Below are 16,097 nucleotides of genomic sequence, written 5' to 3' on the forward strand. Positions count from 1 at the left end.
ACTCACAATTCACTTGGGTGTTGATTTGTTTAGTGAATTATATGATGCACAAATGTATTATATTGACAACTATAAATTGACAAATTGAAATGACAGGAAAACACAAAGATGTCACCATCTCATCCATCTGCATATGCAGTGGAGGAAACTTTAGAAAAACACGTCCACGTGTTTTCTTCGTGCCATGACAGCTTTTAAACACAGCTGAATGTAAACAAATTCAGCTATTTGCATGCAAGTCAGCACATGAAAAACATCCTGTATGCGTACATAGCCAAATACATTTACTAAAACTTTGGCTTTTCCCCAAAATACACTTCTAATTTTGTCGGGTTTCTTTTGCCAGACGGTCCAAGCTTTTTCCATCAAAATGTACTAAGTGCCAGCCTTCCTTGACGGTGACATCCTGAGCTCCTCTCGTAGCATAGAAGTCTCGCGATGGAGTGTTCCAGTCCAACACATTCAACTGCAGCCGCGCACACTGCTTCTCTTTGGCCACCTGCACAAACATGACAAGGCTTTAAATTGACCATGCACCCCTTAATCTTCTCCACAAAGCACAGGCAGCTACAACGAAACAAGTCGGTTTTGTTCTTTTCATTCTCAATTTGTCAACAATGTACTTTCAAGCATTCTTACCTTAGCAACATTGCTCAGTAAACCTTTTCCAATGCCAAATCCTGATGAAGACATCAACAAACTGATGAGGCAGAAAATATTTCAGTCCAAAAATTAAACTAACTCAAAAATGGCACATTATAGTTTTGTTAGGTAGGACTTGGCTTACAACATTCACCTGACTTTTACTGCAAGTTGAAAATAAACATTTCACAACGTAATAATGTAAAATCAACACAAATAAGAATCAAGACACACTATCGATTTGTTGATAATGTCCAAACACTTTTTACCTCTGAATTCTGGCATCACATACAAATCCTCCAAATACATGGATCGCCCCTTCCAAGTGCAGTAGATGTAAAAGTAAAGTGCAAATCCAACAACTGTGAATCCTAAAGCAGCATAGAGACTATCATCAAAAACAGATTCAACAAATGCCGAATTGTGTGAATATGATAGTGTGCATTTGTCCCTTTTAAAATGATGACCCATTATTTCAACACGTTTCGTATCAGTAATGTGACCTATAACCTGTACAATTCAATGAAAAAAAATTCAAGAGGGGAATTAAAAATAAACAACAGCAATAAGGTGGTTGCTAAGTGTGCATACCTTATCATAACTGGTTTGTGGCCACGTTCATAATTCAAAATAAATGCCAATCTTATGAGGCTGGAATTGACATAGATATATTTGTGAGTGGTGTAAATGAACGATGAGAAAGTAGTAGAAACAGGTAGGCTATTGTGATAGAAACATTTTACCTTCTTTAGATTTATTCTCCTCCGGTACCTCTGCAACAAGACACTCAAACAAGGGATTCTGGCTGAAACCATCACGTTGCAGTTCTAAAGTAAATATAAATAACAAATAATCAAAACATTTCCCTACTGTTCTGCGAATGAGCAAGATAAATGTATTAATTAATATTTAACAATATTTTTTTTTATACACATGTATCATTTTGTGATGAGTTTGCAGTGGCTTTGTATTGTTGCATGATAGATTTGGATACTCCTGATTGAAATATTACCCTCGCATGACAGCGTCACTTGATCCGACATCTTGTCATGAACTGCCAAGTCCTGAAAAATAACTTCGATTTTGGTTGCACAAGATACACTGACGAGCACTATATGATATATTTGATTGAAATATTTGAAATAGCCAGTGAATTAGGGTACTTACCATGATCAATCTCGATATATCTTTGCAGTCTACTTTGGTAGCGGCACGGATGTTAAAGTTCATGTTTGCAACACGTATCTAATCAATAAGTCACTTCCGTTAGCGTATGACCTTTGCAAGATAAGCAGGATGCATATCCGTACTATAGATTTTCAAAATACATTTGACTAATTTGAGTCTTTGAAAGTCCAATAGACGATGGCATCCTCTAGCGTAAGAATTACGTAATTACACCCAAACATTCCTCATTTCAATTGAAGAGACATAGTTGACTACAAATATTTCAAGTTTATTTCTCCTTATACATACAAATAGAAAATGGCATTCATATGACTTTTCTGTCATTTTCAAAAAGCCTCAAGAAATCAAATCGTTTAGGCTTTGTGTATCAAAACGTAGCATGTGCCAATCATCCCTGGCAGTGATGTCCTGAGCTCCTCTCGCAACGTAGAAGGATCGTGAACGAGAGTTTTGGCCTAACACATTCAACTCCAACTGCACACATTGTTTTTCTCTCGCCACCTGCACAAACATGACAATACATGAATTAAAAAAACAAAATAGAACAATATATATATTTTTACCTTATAATATTGATTGGTACCTTAGCAAGTGTGCTCAGCAAATTCTGTCCTATTCCAAATCCTGACCCAAAAAAAAAAATCAATGCACAACGAATTACAGCACTCAACACGATTTTATTGTACTGTACTGTACCTCTGAATTCCGGCATCACGTACAAATCCTCCAAATACACTGTGCGTCCCTTCCATGTACTGTATGAGTAAAAGTAAACTGCCAGACCAACAGTTTTGAATCCTAAAGGGACACGAAGAAATCATCACCAAATGAAATAAGTATCCTAGCAAGACAACCAGGGAAACATTTTACCTTCTTTGGATTTATTCTCTTCCGGTACTTCTGCCACAAGGGATTCAAACCAGGGATTCTGGCCAAAAGTGTCCCGCTCTAATTCTACAGTGAAAAGTAGTACTGCAATTATTGCATTAATCATAAACTCTAAATAATCACAGTCGTGTTGGATAGCCCTAAATTTACATTTGTTTGTAGGCTACATATATTATAAGGCAAAAACATTCATGGGCATGCAACTTTTGATTGGCACATTAAAGAGGACAACAACTTGCTTATGAAGTCCAAACCTTGCAAACAATGACACCAAAAACTGCAAGCCTGTGACCCTGTACGGGGGGTGGACGCGGTCACAAGCTTATCTTTAGTTATTGATTAATCAGTTCATTAGCAGCAGCAGATGAATTTATATTTGTGTCAAGCTGCATGTTATATTAGTTCACTTGTGAACTATTCTTAGTATACTGCAGGCCCACAGGGTACTCGCATGGTCCGTGTGGGCTATTGGTGCCTGCATGCACCGCAATGATGACCCCTGATACTGTATGTAGGATGTACATATATGTATATTTTTTATTTGTATTAATTTTCATTTTTTCCATTTTTTTTTTTTTAAATAATCCTCATATAACTCACTAGTTTGATTTGGCAGAATGATCACATGAGTCACAGTACTCAGTAGGCACAAAGATCAAGAAGGGTCTACTCTAGACAAAATGACTGTCTGGTTCATATTACTGTTACAGGTGTGTGCATTTATGATCACTTGGTTAGAGTAATATGCAACCACACAATGCGCAAAGTTCACGCACGTACACAGTGAGCTGCAAAGCTAAATCCATACACATTTACATGACTATAATTGTCCCCTTTTCATTGAAAAATATTTGATCATGTATGCTGGTTGTATTCAAAATTGCAGTGCCAAGAAGAGGAATTAAAAGCATTCATTTATATGTCAAGTGAGATGGAATGAGGGGGGGGGGGACAATACCTTCATATGTCACAATCATTTCGTCGAGCATTTCAAGATTGCTCGCCAAGTCCTAGAAAAAGGAGTACATAAAAGCAGTGATACATTTTCCATACATTTGACTATACTGTAGATGTATGTATTTTATTTATTTATGTATTTATTTTTAGCCCAGTTGACTCACCCTGAGCAGTCTCCATATGTCCTTCAAGTCTGCTTTTGTTGCAGGGCGAATGGAGAAGTTCATTATTGCAGCAGCCAACTTGTTGTTCTGGATTAACTGCACCTCTTTATAATGTTTATCATTCAATGTGTATTGCATAAACAGGGCCCGCCCACAACAGAGCGGTGTAGCCTTCAAAAGTAAGAGGTACTGTAAATGTGCTATAATTCAGAGATGTTTTTCTGCTTCCTGCTCGCTTGATCTCAACTTGAACTTGTCTGATCTTTTGCAGTCAATAAGGCATTTTTAGAACCACTGCATTGCAAGATGCCACTCTTTATTTCCTGTAAACATAATAATAAACTTATTGTGAAACGGTTTCCCATCCAGTCTGTTGAAAATTGTGACGGCAACATTCTTGTACAGATTTGGATACATATGATAGATCTAGGGGGCGGCCATTTTCCCACGTACTGTCGACTGATATCACAGCTTGTCAGGGCTCAGGTAACGACAAACCACGACTCAGCTTGTGAATGTCACATGACCAAACGCAGAAAACAGGTGAGCAGTGATTGGTCGTTATCTGAGCCCTGAGTATAGTCACTGTGATGTCATTAACAGTTGACAGCAAGTGGCAAAATGGCCGCCCCCTTGAGTTGGATAAAAACGGGTGGACTTTGCTGCTTTATTCATATTCGACAAGCACAATATTAATCTGAATGCCATGTTTAGACTATTGTGAAGAAACTTTTTGGGGTTGACTTCCCTTTATTTTTTTATTTTTTTAAACTATTACATAACTTGCTTTTTTTTTCAGACTGAAATTGTAAATTAAAGTGTGCTTCATGAGTGGTAGTTTTAAAATGAATGGAAGTACACAATACCGTCTATTCACTCTGGTTCTTTATTTGTTTAGTGCTGTATACTATACGGACCAATACACAATTTTGAAAATACAGACGAAAAGCACTGTAGTGGAGAAAAATTGTGGAGAAACTTTTGTAAATTGTTTTCTTTGTCGCATTTTAACACAATTCCAGAGACTGCGTGTAAGCCAGCAGATGTGCTCATTGCCAATTACATATAAAAACGCTGGCTTTCTCCAAACACACTTCTAACTTTTTGCCGTTTCATTTGCCAGCCGGTCCAAGCTTTGCCCATGAAAACGTATTAAGTGCCAGCCTTCCTTGTCCGTGAGATCCTGACCTCCTCTTGCAGCATAGAAGCCTCGCGACGGAGTGTTCTTGTCCAACACGTGCAACTGGAACCGCACACACTGCTTCTCTTTGGCCACCTGCACAAAGAAAGGGCTTTTAATGGACCAGACAAACTCTCAATATAACACTGTGTTAATTTAGTATATAACACCAGTGATTATCATTATGAAAGCAAATAAATGGGAAAAATAGTCCATGATTTCAACTGCATGCTTACCTTTGCAACGGTGCTCATTAAACCTGTTCCAATGCCAAATCCTGTTAAAGACATCAATAAATCGATAAGGCAGAGAATATTTCAGTCCAAAATCCAAAGACTACGGGTTTTCAAAAAACTAAATATTAGTGCATCGTTATTAGTACAAAGACTTGTGATTGAGGTAGGCGATGCCATAGAAGATGGATGCCAAACAAATTTTTGTTGTGCGCCATTTTCCTCGGAAGGCCATTATGACAGTAAAACCATACAAATTGTCAAAATTTATACATATATATATATATATATATATATATATATATATATATATATATATATATATATATATATATATATATATATATATATATGCCTCATATCACATATACACAACAAATTGATTTGCCATTTTGGATTTATAGCAAGTGTGGATGGTCGTTCATCTCTGTGTGCCCTGTAATTGGCTGGCAACCAGTTCAGGGTGTCCCCCGCCTACTGCCCAAAGCCAGCTGAGATGGGCTCCAGCACCCCCGCAACCCTTGTGACAAATAAGCGGTCAAGAAAATGGATGGATGGATTTATAGCAAGAAATGTGAAGTCGTCACACATGATTTGCGTTCAAGGGCCACGTAAAATGAAGTGCTGGGTCAAATTTGGCCCCCTGAGCTTTTTGTAAACAAATCTGTAGCTTTAATAATTACCTCAATTGGGTACATTATGGTAGTTTCTACCTAGACTCGGTAAACTCTACCACATGTATGGTAAATTTTTAGAAATACATTTCAACTCTCTTGTTCTTAAAGGGACATAAACTATTTCAGAAAATATGGTTGACATACCTTCCATAAAGTACAAACACAAATTGAATGTAAAATTTGGGTGTAATGCATATGCAGTGCAAGATCAACAAATACGAATCAAGACCTATAGTAACGATTTACTAGTGATAATGCTGTAACACTTTTTTACCTCTGAATTCAGGCATCACATACAAACTCTCCAAATACATGGACCGCCCCTTCCATGAGCTGTAGGTGTAAAAGTAAAGGGCGCATCCAACAATTGTGAATCCTGAAGCGGCAGAATATCATTAAAAATGGCTTGACCATGATGACATACAATAAATCCAGGTTTGGAATTGACATATACGTGTGTTGGAAATGTTCTAGAACTGGAGCCAGGTTGTATGAGTGAGGTTGCTAGTAGGAACTTGCTACAACATGCTGATGCTAGCGCCTCGTCTCACGCACAGAATGACGCAAACGCCACAAAATGTATTTGCAGACATACTGGCTGATTATCTGGCACATATTGAAGGGAAAATGACAGCAGTCCTGGAACTTTTTGGACACACCTTGAAATAATTTTACCTTCTTTCGATTTATTTTCTTCCGGTACTTCTGCAACAATACACTCAAACGAGGGATTCTGGCTGAAACCATCACGCTGCAGATCTAAAGTTTAAATAATTTTAATAACAATTTACCATGTAAATGAATTACAATTAACTTCCGTTGATAACTGTGTTACCCTCGCATGATATCTCCACTTGATCCAACATGTTGTCATGAACTGCCAAGTCCTGAAAAACAAGATACAGCACTATAAAAAGGATACCGTTTATTTTTTATGCATGTTTTTCATTAAACTCTCGTTGCCTCATCACTCACCATTAGCATTCTTGATATGTCTTTGCAATCCGCTTGGCTGGCAGCACGTATGTTGAAGTTCATGTTTGGAAAACTTATTTAATCAATCACTTCTGATCACTTGCGTTCTCGTATGCAGTATTCATATATCCTGTATCAGAGCCCTTCAAAAATATATATATTTTTTTTGGTTGTGTTTTGTTTTAAACGATTTAACGACACAAAATGCACAGAAAATAGCAGATGTACTCATCTGGAAACACCATACGATTAAAAAATGAGTAAGCGTCAAGAATCGTGTGGGGACACTATGATCCAACTTGAAATACAGGTTATCATTGTAATCACTCAGGAGCAGGAGACAATAGACTCTTGCACGTTTCTTTTGGCCTGATGCATTCAAATCCAAGTGCATACAGTGTCCGTCTCTCACCAGCTGTACATGTACAACAGTTTTCTAAAATATTTTATTTTAAGATTAGATAAATTCATACACACTTCGAACTGGTATTTATCATCTTGGTCTGATGTCAAACTGTGAACAGCATGATTAAGAGGACTGTTTAAATACCAATTTATATTGAACCAGGAAATGTATTCAGGTCAATTCGCTGATCAAATATTTAACAGTTTGACGTGTGTATTTAAAGGTTTAGGGAAGGTCAAATTATGTTTAGCGGTGTTCGGTTCGTCACGAAATTTCACCAGAAAGCTAAATATCCTAAATTTATGTGAAAAGTTCTTATCCTAACTGTGGTTTCCTAATTAAATAGAGTTCCGGTTTAACAGAGCAAATCAACAAGACAAACATAGGTGGCTATTCGAAACAGAATAACTTAAAGCTAATGAGGACAGATGATAACAGTATAGTCAAGTTAAATTGACTAAACAAAACATGTATTTGAATTTTAAATTTTTACGTCTGTTTGCTTACTATTGACTTTGATTGGGGGAAAGATGAGGAGGCATTACTTAAAATCTAAATGGAAAACATTACAATTGAGACATTCACACATTAACAAGCAGCAATACAAATACAAAGTGAAATTTATTTTTGCTTAAAAAAAAAAAAAAAAAAAAAAAGAGAGCACAAAATCAATTGGAATAGAGGATGAAACACTGTGCGAGATGGTGTCTCGTTGGGCATTCAACATATTTACAATTTCCGATCCAACATCTGCCTCTGCATCATTCCGGAGTTTTCAGTTTAAACCCGAAGATAGTCCTTAAATGTGTGTTAAATCTCCTATGAAAAATGTCAGTGTGGCGACTGTGTGCTCACACAGGGCGACTCCGATCGGTCTATCTTCAGCGTTGGATCAAGTGTGGTTGAGATGGGCGTTGGGATCACGGAGCTCTTACTCTCCATGGAAGAGGTGGACGAGGGAAGGGATACCACGATGTACTTCTGCATGGGTCGTGAACCGGCGTGCGCGGCGCCACTTCCCGGTTCGAGTTTTACCATGGGCTGCAAGGTTGAAGTAGCGCTGGGTACGGTGCTGGTAACTGTTGAAGCAGACTGGGAAGAGTTGATGGTGATTACCTGCTGGGGGAAGAATACAAATGAATGCTTGGATATAGCAATCCTATGCCTGTCCATGCGTCAACGTACCTGCTGTGTTGAGGCGGCTCCTGAGCTGGTTCCCATGACGATATACTTAGTGGCAGGTGGCGATGGCTGTGAGGGGGTCCCGGGTCTCGGCGACATCAGGGTGAGCGAGCTTGGAACCTTAATGATGCTGGGAGTGCGAGGCCCGGTCGATCCACTGAGTCCACTTTGTGAGACAGAGAGGGTCGGACGAGGCTGCAAGACAAACAGTCACCATTTTATTTACTGGCTTCTCGGACTGGACAATTATGGGAGAAATAATTAGGGAATAGATTAAATTAAAATAATAGCAACTGAAAAAAACGGTAAGAACAAATACTGACTGTTCCTGTGCGTTTTGGCCTCTTGGGGGCAGTGGTGCCATGCATCCATGGCGTACACACTTCAAGTGAGTACAGAAGAAAGTTGCGATTAAATTCTATTAAAATAACTAATTTTTCACATTGGGAAGAATTTGTGCCTTTGCGTAGTGTTATCTCATCTGTGGGTGTGTTCCCACAAGATTTGTGTGTGAATATTTGTTACTTGAAGGAAAAACCCTCCTGAAGTCGATGCTAACTTCCTGTTAGCACTTGCTAACTTCCTGTTAACGCTAGGCTAGCGATGTTTTAAAAACGATTAAAACAGATTTCTTCGATAACGTTTTAAGGGGAAAATAGCATGCATGCTAGCTAGCATCGTTAGCCAGTCTATGACATTTTATATTGCGCGTTAGCATTAAGCTAGCAGACGTTCATAAGAATACAAAATGTGGTACTGCTCCTGCACCTGTGTGATTGTTAACGTGGTTCTATTGACTTGCTGGGCTTGCATTGCGGCTTGGGTCCGAGCCTTCATTACATGGGAGCACAGCATGGGTGCGAGGTAACCATAGTCAATCCGGTATTGCTCCACGCTGTCTGGTGGAGGTCGAATCTTGGCAATGACACTGGCACAGTGTTTCTGGAATGCAAATATTTTCCATTTTATATACTTAAAAACAAACATGAGCATTAATTTGCATAAAATGTATTAATATTACTATTATTACATTACCAGTAGGAGACTTTGAACATGGTCCGCTCCAATCTTATCAATGTTGGAGATCACCGGTCCTTCCATCACTGCTTTGATGCGAGTGCCCTCTACAGCAAGCCGAGGAAGGATCAACGTCTTTATCACCTGTAGGGAGAAAGTCATCAGGGTTGTGCTGAGCCAAACCGGGAACCCAGGCAGTAACTTACATCAGGTCCCAGTTCAGCAAGTCCAGCGATGCAGCCGTATCGTGTCGTCCACTGGGTTTTCTCATCCAACAAACTCTGAAAAGACAAAGTTAAAGTAAAGTATTATGAAATTATAATTTTTTTGCACTTGTAACTGATTTTTTTCATGGTATGAATACATTATCTCTCTGTCTATCTATATATCTATGAAATACTGGACAAGTTTTAAAACCGCAGCAGCCTAAAATCATGGTAGTGAGTAAAAAGAAAAAAAAATCACCTTAGTAAAAGTCTTGGTAATACGAGACTGGATGTTATTGGTAGTGGTGCTAAAGGTTTTGCAACTCTGCGCCATAAGTCGGGCAGCAAAGTCCCGTAAAGCCCAGTGGTTGTCAACATCTGGTCTCAAACACAGCTGCTTGCTCACGATACACGTTACCACAGCCGGGATGAGCTCGTGCAGCTACAGGGAAAATAACAGAAAAAAAAAAATGTACATAAAATCATATAAATTGACTGAATTATATACCCCATTTTCCCAACCAATTATACAACTTGGTTCCTTTTACTCACATATTTCTCCAGGTATAAAGTGGGGTTGTCCATCAAGGCTTTAACCATCCGCATGAGGTAAATCAGCAGAGCCAAGTTGTTTTGCACCACATTAACACGGACCTATACAAGATCACAAGGAGAGCATTTAAAAGCAAATGGATGGTACTGAAAATGTATGTGAGAGGTATTTAAAAAAAAAACACTCACCCCTTCTGAAATAAAGGTGCTGAATCTTGGTAGCATCTGATACAGGCCCGGGTCTGTGGCAATACTTTGCAAGGCTTCCTGAATGGCAACAAAAGATTGCAAAATGTCAGCACAATCAACATTTTATGCCACCTTGTTATTTAAGTTTTGGTTAAGATGAATAGTAATGTAAACACAGCTCTCTTGGCTTCACAAGATCCGACGCATGCTTCAGTGATCTCCTTGTAGTAGAGCTGCTGTTCCACAGAAAGCTCGTGCGTGCTGCGAGGTTTCAACCTTATCGGACCTTTCTCTTTTCCTGAAAACGAGAGTCAGGATTCATTAAAAGACAGTTTCAAGGAGAAAATAGCTATTTATGCGAAAGGAATTAAATGAACATTAAATTTTAATATACTGACCTTTCCCATCAGCAGCTGTTGCCCCCTGATTTTTGCCTTGAATGGTACCATCTTCCTCCTGACCTGGTTTGACAACTTTGAGGGGCTCAGTGGACTCAACCTTTTGTTGTTCTTTTGGTGCTACAAAGCAGTCAATTAGAAATAAGTCATTATCTTCTTCCATCTTTTTTAAATAACGGTCCATTGTGTATCAAAACAGTCTTACCTGGTGGTGGATTTTCCGGAATAGCAGGTTGAATCCCCTCAATACTTAACCAGTGGGCTGAAAAGAAGTACAGCAACATGAGACTGAGAAACACCCAATAAAGTAATGCTGAAATATGTATACCTTTAAGAGACACGTCCAACGGAACTCTGGGAAGCGGGGTGTTAATAATATCACTTAGGTCCACTTCCTTCTCCTCATAGAAATGAAGCTCTCTCCCACCGCCACTTGCGTAACGAAAAGGGATAAACTCTTGCGAATGGAATCCATACAGGGGCTACAAAGAGCAAAATCTACTTAAAATGCATAATTACAATTAATTTAGCAGTTTCATATAATAAGCATGTTCTCCCTTACCTCTACATTTTTAAGTTTGAGGGCATTATCAATGTCACTGGTGGTTAGTTTACGTCTCTTCCCATGATGCATAAATTTAAGAGCATCCTTTAAAAAAAAAAAAAAAGAGCAACAATATATAACATAAAGGTTGCCAAAAGTGTTTTCCATCTTATCACTGTGGTGTACCTGTGTAATTTCTTTAATTCTGTAGCTGACTTCTTCACTTAGGGCTGTACAGCTGTCCTCCTGTAACTGGCCCACTCCCACAGACTCTGCCATCGCCTTCATAGACTCAGTAGGGAGGACTACCGTGCACTGCTTCTGTCGCCTTTCCTCCGCCATTACTAACAAAATACACAGGTTTGTCAATTTTGTACAATACATTTCATGTGCAACAACCAATGCAGGAAAGTTGGAATACAACGTCTTAATGAGGTAAGAAAGTGACACGGATTGATTATTTGTTTGGTAACTACAAGGCTAAAATGTGATAATTCAGGCATTATCGCTTTACTATTTAAATAAATAAATAAATAAATAAATAAATAAATAAATAAATACTTTATTTAATGGGTTCAAACTCGGAAGATAATCTATAGAGTTCGACACAATATAAAAAATAAACCATGGAAATGAATACTGTACATTACAGTAGTGGTAAAGAAGGCGGGTAAATCGCTCTGACGGAGAGAACAAACTATCTGTGCACTTCACGTACATCAACTCTGTAACTCAAATAGCGCATCTAAAATAACAACAACAAGGAAAACATCTCGTTCGTATGTTGTGTTCACTATGAAGTTGTAGCAGGCTGGAGTATGCAGCTTTGAGTTAGCCTGGAAGCTAAGTCTTCTAGCTTTAGTGGATGTTTTTCAAATTTACCTGCATAAAACGTTCTCCTTTCAGCGGGTAAGCGGTAATTTGTACGAACATGAGAACTCACTGTAGAGCTATGCAACGAGACATATTTATTAAAGCAAACCATTCGCTGGAATACCCCATTCTCAATATAGATAACTAAGCAGACCACGAATCGCAACAGAAACCTCCATTCGTGATGGAGCGCTTGCGTTCCGTCGCCATTTTGAGGCAACTTCCGGTTGTGTCGTGTTATCGCGAGACTACTTTACATCAATAGATCGAAGTCACGTCAAGAGGTGTTTTAATAACAATATTAAAAACAGTTTTCTTCATCCTATTTATATCTTTGGTAAATGTCCGTATTTATAATGGAACAATCCTTCTTATCGAATATTGTGTATGCACATGAAATGCGTAGCCAACGTTTATAACGGAACGTTTACCAGCATTTATGTTTACAGGGAACCGTTTTACGGTTACAACAAAGACGCAAGTTAGGAGCGTGGAAGGACGTATATTTTTTTATGTAATCATGTTTAGGTTCCTATCAGTGTCGCGTATTTTTCCAGTAGATTGTGACACGGCTGCAATTTCAATTTTAAGGTGAGTTGGTTTTCGCCGTCATGGCTATTGCATCTTTATTATGGTCGCATTTTACTATCATTAATGATGAAATTGCTGCATCTGACTTAATGTTTTTTGACATTGCAATGTTTTGCTTTCTCATAGGGTGTCCAGTGTTTGCAGGGCAAAATCCCTAAGTACAAACTCACCCAAATTACCGGTAGGTGAAAATACACACAACTCTGAGAATGCAGATAAAGGGCTTGACCCCACAGAAACTCAAACAATGAGTAAACAGCCAACCCAAGATTCCAGTGAAGTCAACAAACTTGATGAGTCAAATCAGGGAGAGAACATCACGAAGGATGGTGTTAAGAGAAAAGAAGTTTTACCTGTTGCAGGCAGGAGCGCGAAGGAGAATCTACTTACTCTTCTGGGAGCCATGAAAGTGGATGTCACTAACAAGCGGAGACTGAAAAATGTGAAAGTTAAGCAAAGTGTCTCCCAACCCAAGTCCACGCCAGCCGCTATGGAGAGCACCATTAGCATGTTTCAAAAGGCTTCAGATGACGCTTCAGCTCAGACGTGAGGCTTGTTTTCCCCAGCAACATTGCTATCTTTCTTTATTTGCCAATTCTGTCTGTCTCTCTCTCTCTCTCTCTCTCTGCTTTTTTTTTTTTTTTTTTTAAGCCACACACTGGATCCAAAACTGATTGCAGCCGCTTCTGCTGCTGCTTCCACTCTTCCTAACCGCGTCCAGGCAGAGTCTGAGCTGCTCAAGCAGCTTAGGCAGCACGAAGCCATCACAGAGACTCACAGGAAGGGTGACGTCAACAACCTGGGGTACATTAGCGACACTCCACTGTACATGGCTCTCATCATGTCATCAAGTTACAATTTTACACTCACTGACTACATTATCACCAGTTGCACAATCTAATAGATTCATCTGTCGCAGTTCAGATACAATATTTCTATAATATGACAAAAACATACAAAAATACATTATTCTCACCAAACATTGTGTGCATTTTCCAGTACTACTTACTAGTACTTTACACTTCTTTGACATTAAACCAATTATCTCTGAGTTATTATTATTATTATTTTTAGTGTCATTATAGCTGACATGAAAGTGAGAAGGAAATCCAATCGCCAGACCCTTTATCCAGCCGATCAGATCCGGTATGATGACGACGGGCAGGGCTACACACGCGATCGAGGAACCGCTGCGGAGCTGGATGGCGTTCGCAGAACGTAAGTTGTTTGATTTGGGACTGACGCTGTCTTCCGGGGATACTGAAAACTGTTTCATGTGCTCATGTTTATTTATTTTAGGAGGCACTTGTTTACAGGGAAAAGACTAAATATCTTCTCTGCCTCTCTGACTAATGAAGATAGTGTGGATGCAACATTTGGTAAGAATTTTTTTTAACCGGCGATAGCAGATCTCCATACATGAAGTTTGAACACATTGCTCGAATGTGAGACAGACATGCTTGCCACTAGGGTACTGTGCTATTCTTGTGTTAGTATATGTTTATTTGCTGGGACATTTTTATAACTGTGTGACCTCTGATGATTGCATCATTTTTTTTTTGAAATATTAATTGTACTGAATATAGATTTATTCATACAATATGTCTCTCTGGCACTCATTAAACATTTTTTTTCTTTTTTCTTTCCCATCTTCACATAATTCTTGTCTTTAGCTCAACCAACCCTGTGGGATGCCGACTTTGCTAACCAGCTGTCTTCCGCTGCTAACCAAATGCCCCAAAACGCCTTTGAGGAAATGATTCAGTGGACTAAAGAGGGGAAACTGTGGCAGTACCCAATTGACAATGAAGCAGGTGAGTCAATAACGGCTGTGATTATGTGGAGGAAACGAATGAATGACCTTGTTCTTTCCCTTCGTCAGGCCTTGAGGAGGAGGCCAGCGTCCCTTTCCATGAGCACGTCTTCCTGGAGAAGCACCTGGAGGAGGGCTTCCCCAGGCAGGGGCCAGTACGACACTTCATGGAACTCGTGGTGACCGGTTTGTCCAGAAACCCATATCTGACCGTCCAAGAGAAGAAGGATCACATTTCCTGGTTCAGAGACTACTTTAATCAAAAACAGGATGTCCTCAAAGAGGCTGATATTTACCTCAATTAAATTTTGGACAATTTGATGTCATTGCATCATCATTTTCTTCTGAGGCAGAGTGAATATACGTAATTGAGTGGAGGTTGTCAAATAATGTAAAAGCTCTTATATGATGTTGTAAATTGAAAAATGTGGGTGGTAAAGCAACTGCATAGTCAAAACATTTCGTCCACAATTTTCATTTATTTTTATTGGAAAATTCTTTCTGTGAAAAAGGTGCAGCTAATATTTATGAAGCTGAATGAGTACCATAGAGACTGTCAAGTAGGAGCATTAAAATAAAGTGTTTTCAGTAGTAGTAGTAACATCATTAAAATAACATCGTTAATGGATGTTTGCTGATAATTTGTTGACGGGATAAATTGGTCGAACTTCAGTGTTTTTAGGGGCTGTTGAGAACCGGCTGTCATTTTGATTGATGATGTTTTTCTTGGCCTGCAGTGAAATAGGTTTATGTTGGCACGTAGCATCTAGGACCTCAGCTCATTTACAGTACATGTTTAAATAGAACTTGAACCTTATGCCCTTTACGAGGAAATGCTTTTGAAGTTCAGGGCATATGAACAATGAAGCATGCAGTTTCTTGGTGGTCACCCTCTGCTTTATTTATTGTCTGAGAAAGCTTGCATAAGGGAGAGCTTGACATTTGAAAACACTCCCGTTTCCACATTTTGTTCACTTTTCCTAAAACATGTCCATGACTGACATGGTGATGTGGTTAATTGCGGGGCAAATAAGAGTGTTTATACACCTGGGTCTACATGCAGACAACACTGTTGAGGGTTTTAATCCATATGCACCACTAGGAGGCAGTATTGGCAAAAGTAACAATTTATTTAAACAGATAAAATTGAATTTAAGTATGGAGGATGGTGCAAGATAGTTCATGGCAGTAAACGAAAAAATCAAATTAATTTCGAAATGACGTCACAAATAAAAACGACGGTCAATTGGTGAAAGAAATCTCTCCGCTCATTGAAACGCATTGGACCGTTGTAATTTGATTTGTGAGGATAATTTTGATTTTAAAACGGTGTCGTTTCACAACTAGAACAATCTGTGTGGTTAGTATGATAGTCGCAGGATGGTCGGAATTGTCAGGTGTGGCCAATAAATGCAAGAGCTG

General features: G+C 38.9%; 5 protein-coding genes across 9 annotated transcripts; 1 reads left to right on the forward strand and 4 right to left on the reverse strand.

Annotated features, from left to right (window-relative positions):
• Window positions 1-8: 8 nt before the first annotated feature.
• Window positions 9-1,942, reverse strand: LOC144006292 (thialysine N-epsilon-acetyltransferase-like). The gene is made up of 6 exons (XM_077505061.1): window positions 1,810-1,942; window positions 1,655-1,706; window positions 1,386-1,469; window positions 912-1,013; window positions 640-680; window positions 9-499 (listed from the first exon to the last, which is right to left on the reverse strand). Exons 1-6 carry the CDS (start codon window positions 1,870-1,872, stop codon window positions 320-322), a joined length of 522 nt encoding a protein of 173 aa, XP_077361187.1. The 5' UTR covers window positions 1,873-1,942; the 3' UTR covers window positions 9-319.
• Window positions 1,943-2,077: 135 nt separating this feature from the next.
• Window positions 2,078-3,931, reverse strand: LOC144006294 (thialysine N-epsilon-acetyltransferase-like). The gene is made up of 6 exons (XM_077505066.1): window positions 3,840-3,931; window positions 3,677-3,728; window positions 2,701-2,784; window positions 2,527-2,628; window positions 2,414-2,454; window positions 2,078-2,331 (listed from the first exon to the last, which is right to left on the reverse strand). Exons 1-6 carry the CDS (start codon window positions 3,900-3,902, stop codon window positions 2,167-2,169), a joined length of 507 nt encoding a protein of 168 aa, XP_077361192.1. The 5' UTR covers window positions 3,903-3,931; the 3' UTR covers window positions 2,078-2,166.
• A 776-nt stretch (window positions 3,932-4,707) lies between these two features.
• Window positions 4,708-7,202, reverse strand: LOC144006293 (thialysine N-epsilon-acetyltransferase-like). Of its 4 annotated transcripts, none has more exons than XM_077505062.1 (6): window positions 6,905-7,202; window positions 6,765-6,816; window positions 6,605-6,688; window positions 6,204-6,305; window positions 5,256-5,296; window positions 4,708-5,115 (listed from the first exon to the last, which is right to left on the reverse strand). In XM_077505062.1, exons 1-6 carry the CDS (start codon window positions 6,965-6,967, stop codon window positions 4,936-4,938), a joined length of 522 nt encoding a protein of 173 aa, XP_077361188.1. In that variant the 5' UTR covers window positions 6,968-7,202; the 3' UTR covers window positions 4,708-4,935. The 4 variants fall into 4 exon arrangements, with proteins under 4 accessions (XP_077361188.1, XP_077361189.1, XP_077361191.1 ...); XM_077505063.1 differs by having other exon boundaries at window positions 6,204-6,262; window positions 6,589-6,688; XM_077505065.1 differs by lacking the exon at window positions 6,204-6,305 and having other exon boundaries at window positions 6,589-6,688.
• Window positions 7,203-7,912: 710 nt separating this feature from the next.
• Window positions 7,913-12,507, reverse strand: taf6 (TAF6 RNA polymerase II, TATA box binding protein (TBP)-associated factor). 2 transcript variants are annotated; one of them, XM_077504723.1, is made up of 15 exons: window positions 12,281-12,507; window positions 11,585-11,742; window positions 11,417-11,503; window positions 11,183-11,336; window positions 11,060-11,116; window positions 10,855-10,974; window positions 10,633-10,754; window positions 10,457-10,534; window positions 10,268-10,369; window positions 9,975-10,157; window positions 9,716-9,790; window positions 9,528-9,653; window positions 9,261-9,434; window positions 8,496-8,687; window positions 7,913-8,426 (listed from the first exon to the last, which is right to left on the reverse strand). In XM_077504723.1, the coding sequence occupies exons 1-15, from the start codon at window positions 12,381-12,383 to the stop codon at window positions 8,142-8,144; spliced, it is 2,016 nt and encodes a 671-aa protein (XP_077360849.1). In that variant the 5' UTR covers window positions 12,384-12,507; the 3' UTR covers window positions 7,913-8,141. The 2 variants fall into 2 exon arrangements, with proteins under 2 accessions (XP_077360849.1, XP_077360848.1); XM_077504722.1 differs by having other exon boundaries at window positions 7,913-8,429.
• Window positions 12,508-12,720: 213 nt separating this feature from the next.
• Window positions 12,721-15,266, forward strand: mrps31 (mitochondrial ribosomal protein S31). The gene is made up of 7 exons (XM_077504725.1): window positions 12,721-12,862; window positions 12,989-13,408; window positions 13,514-13,666; window positions 13,937-14,080; window positions 14,162-14,241; window positions 14,536-14,676; window positions 14,745-15,266. The coding sequence occupies exons 1-7, from the start codon at window positions 12,792-12,794 to the stop codon at window positions 14,978-14,980; spliced, it is 1,245 nt and encodes a 414-aa protein (XP_077360851.1). The 5' UTR covers window positions 12,721-12,791; the 3' UTR covers window positions 14,981-15,266.
• The last annotated feature ends 831 nt before the right edge of the window (window positions 15,267-16,097 follow it).

Source organism: Festucalex cinctus, chromosome 18 (assembly GCF_051991245.1).
Source record: "Festucalex cinctus isolate MCC-2025b chromosome 18, RoL_Fcin_1.0, whole genome shotgun sequence".
In the NCBI taxonomy this organism is placed as follows: domain Eukaryota; kingdom Metazoa; phylum Chordata; class Actinopteri; order Syngnathiformes; family Syngnathidae; genus Festucalex; species Festucalex cinctus.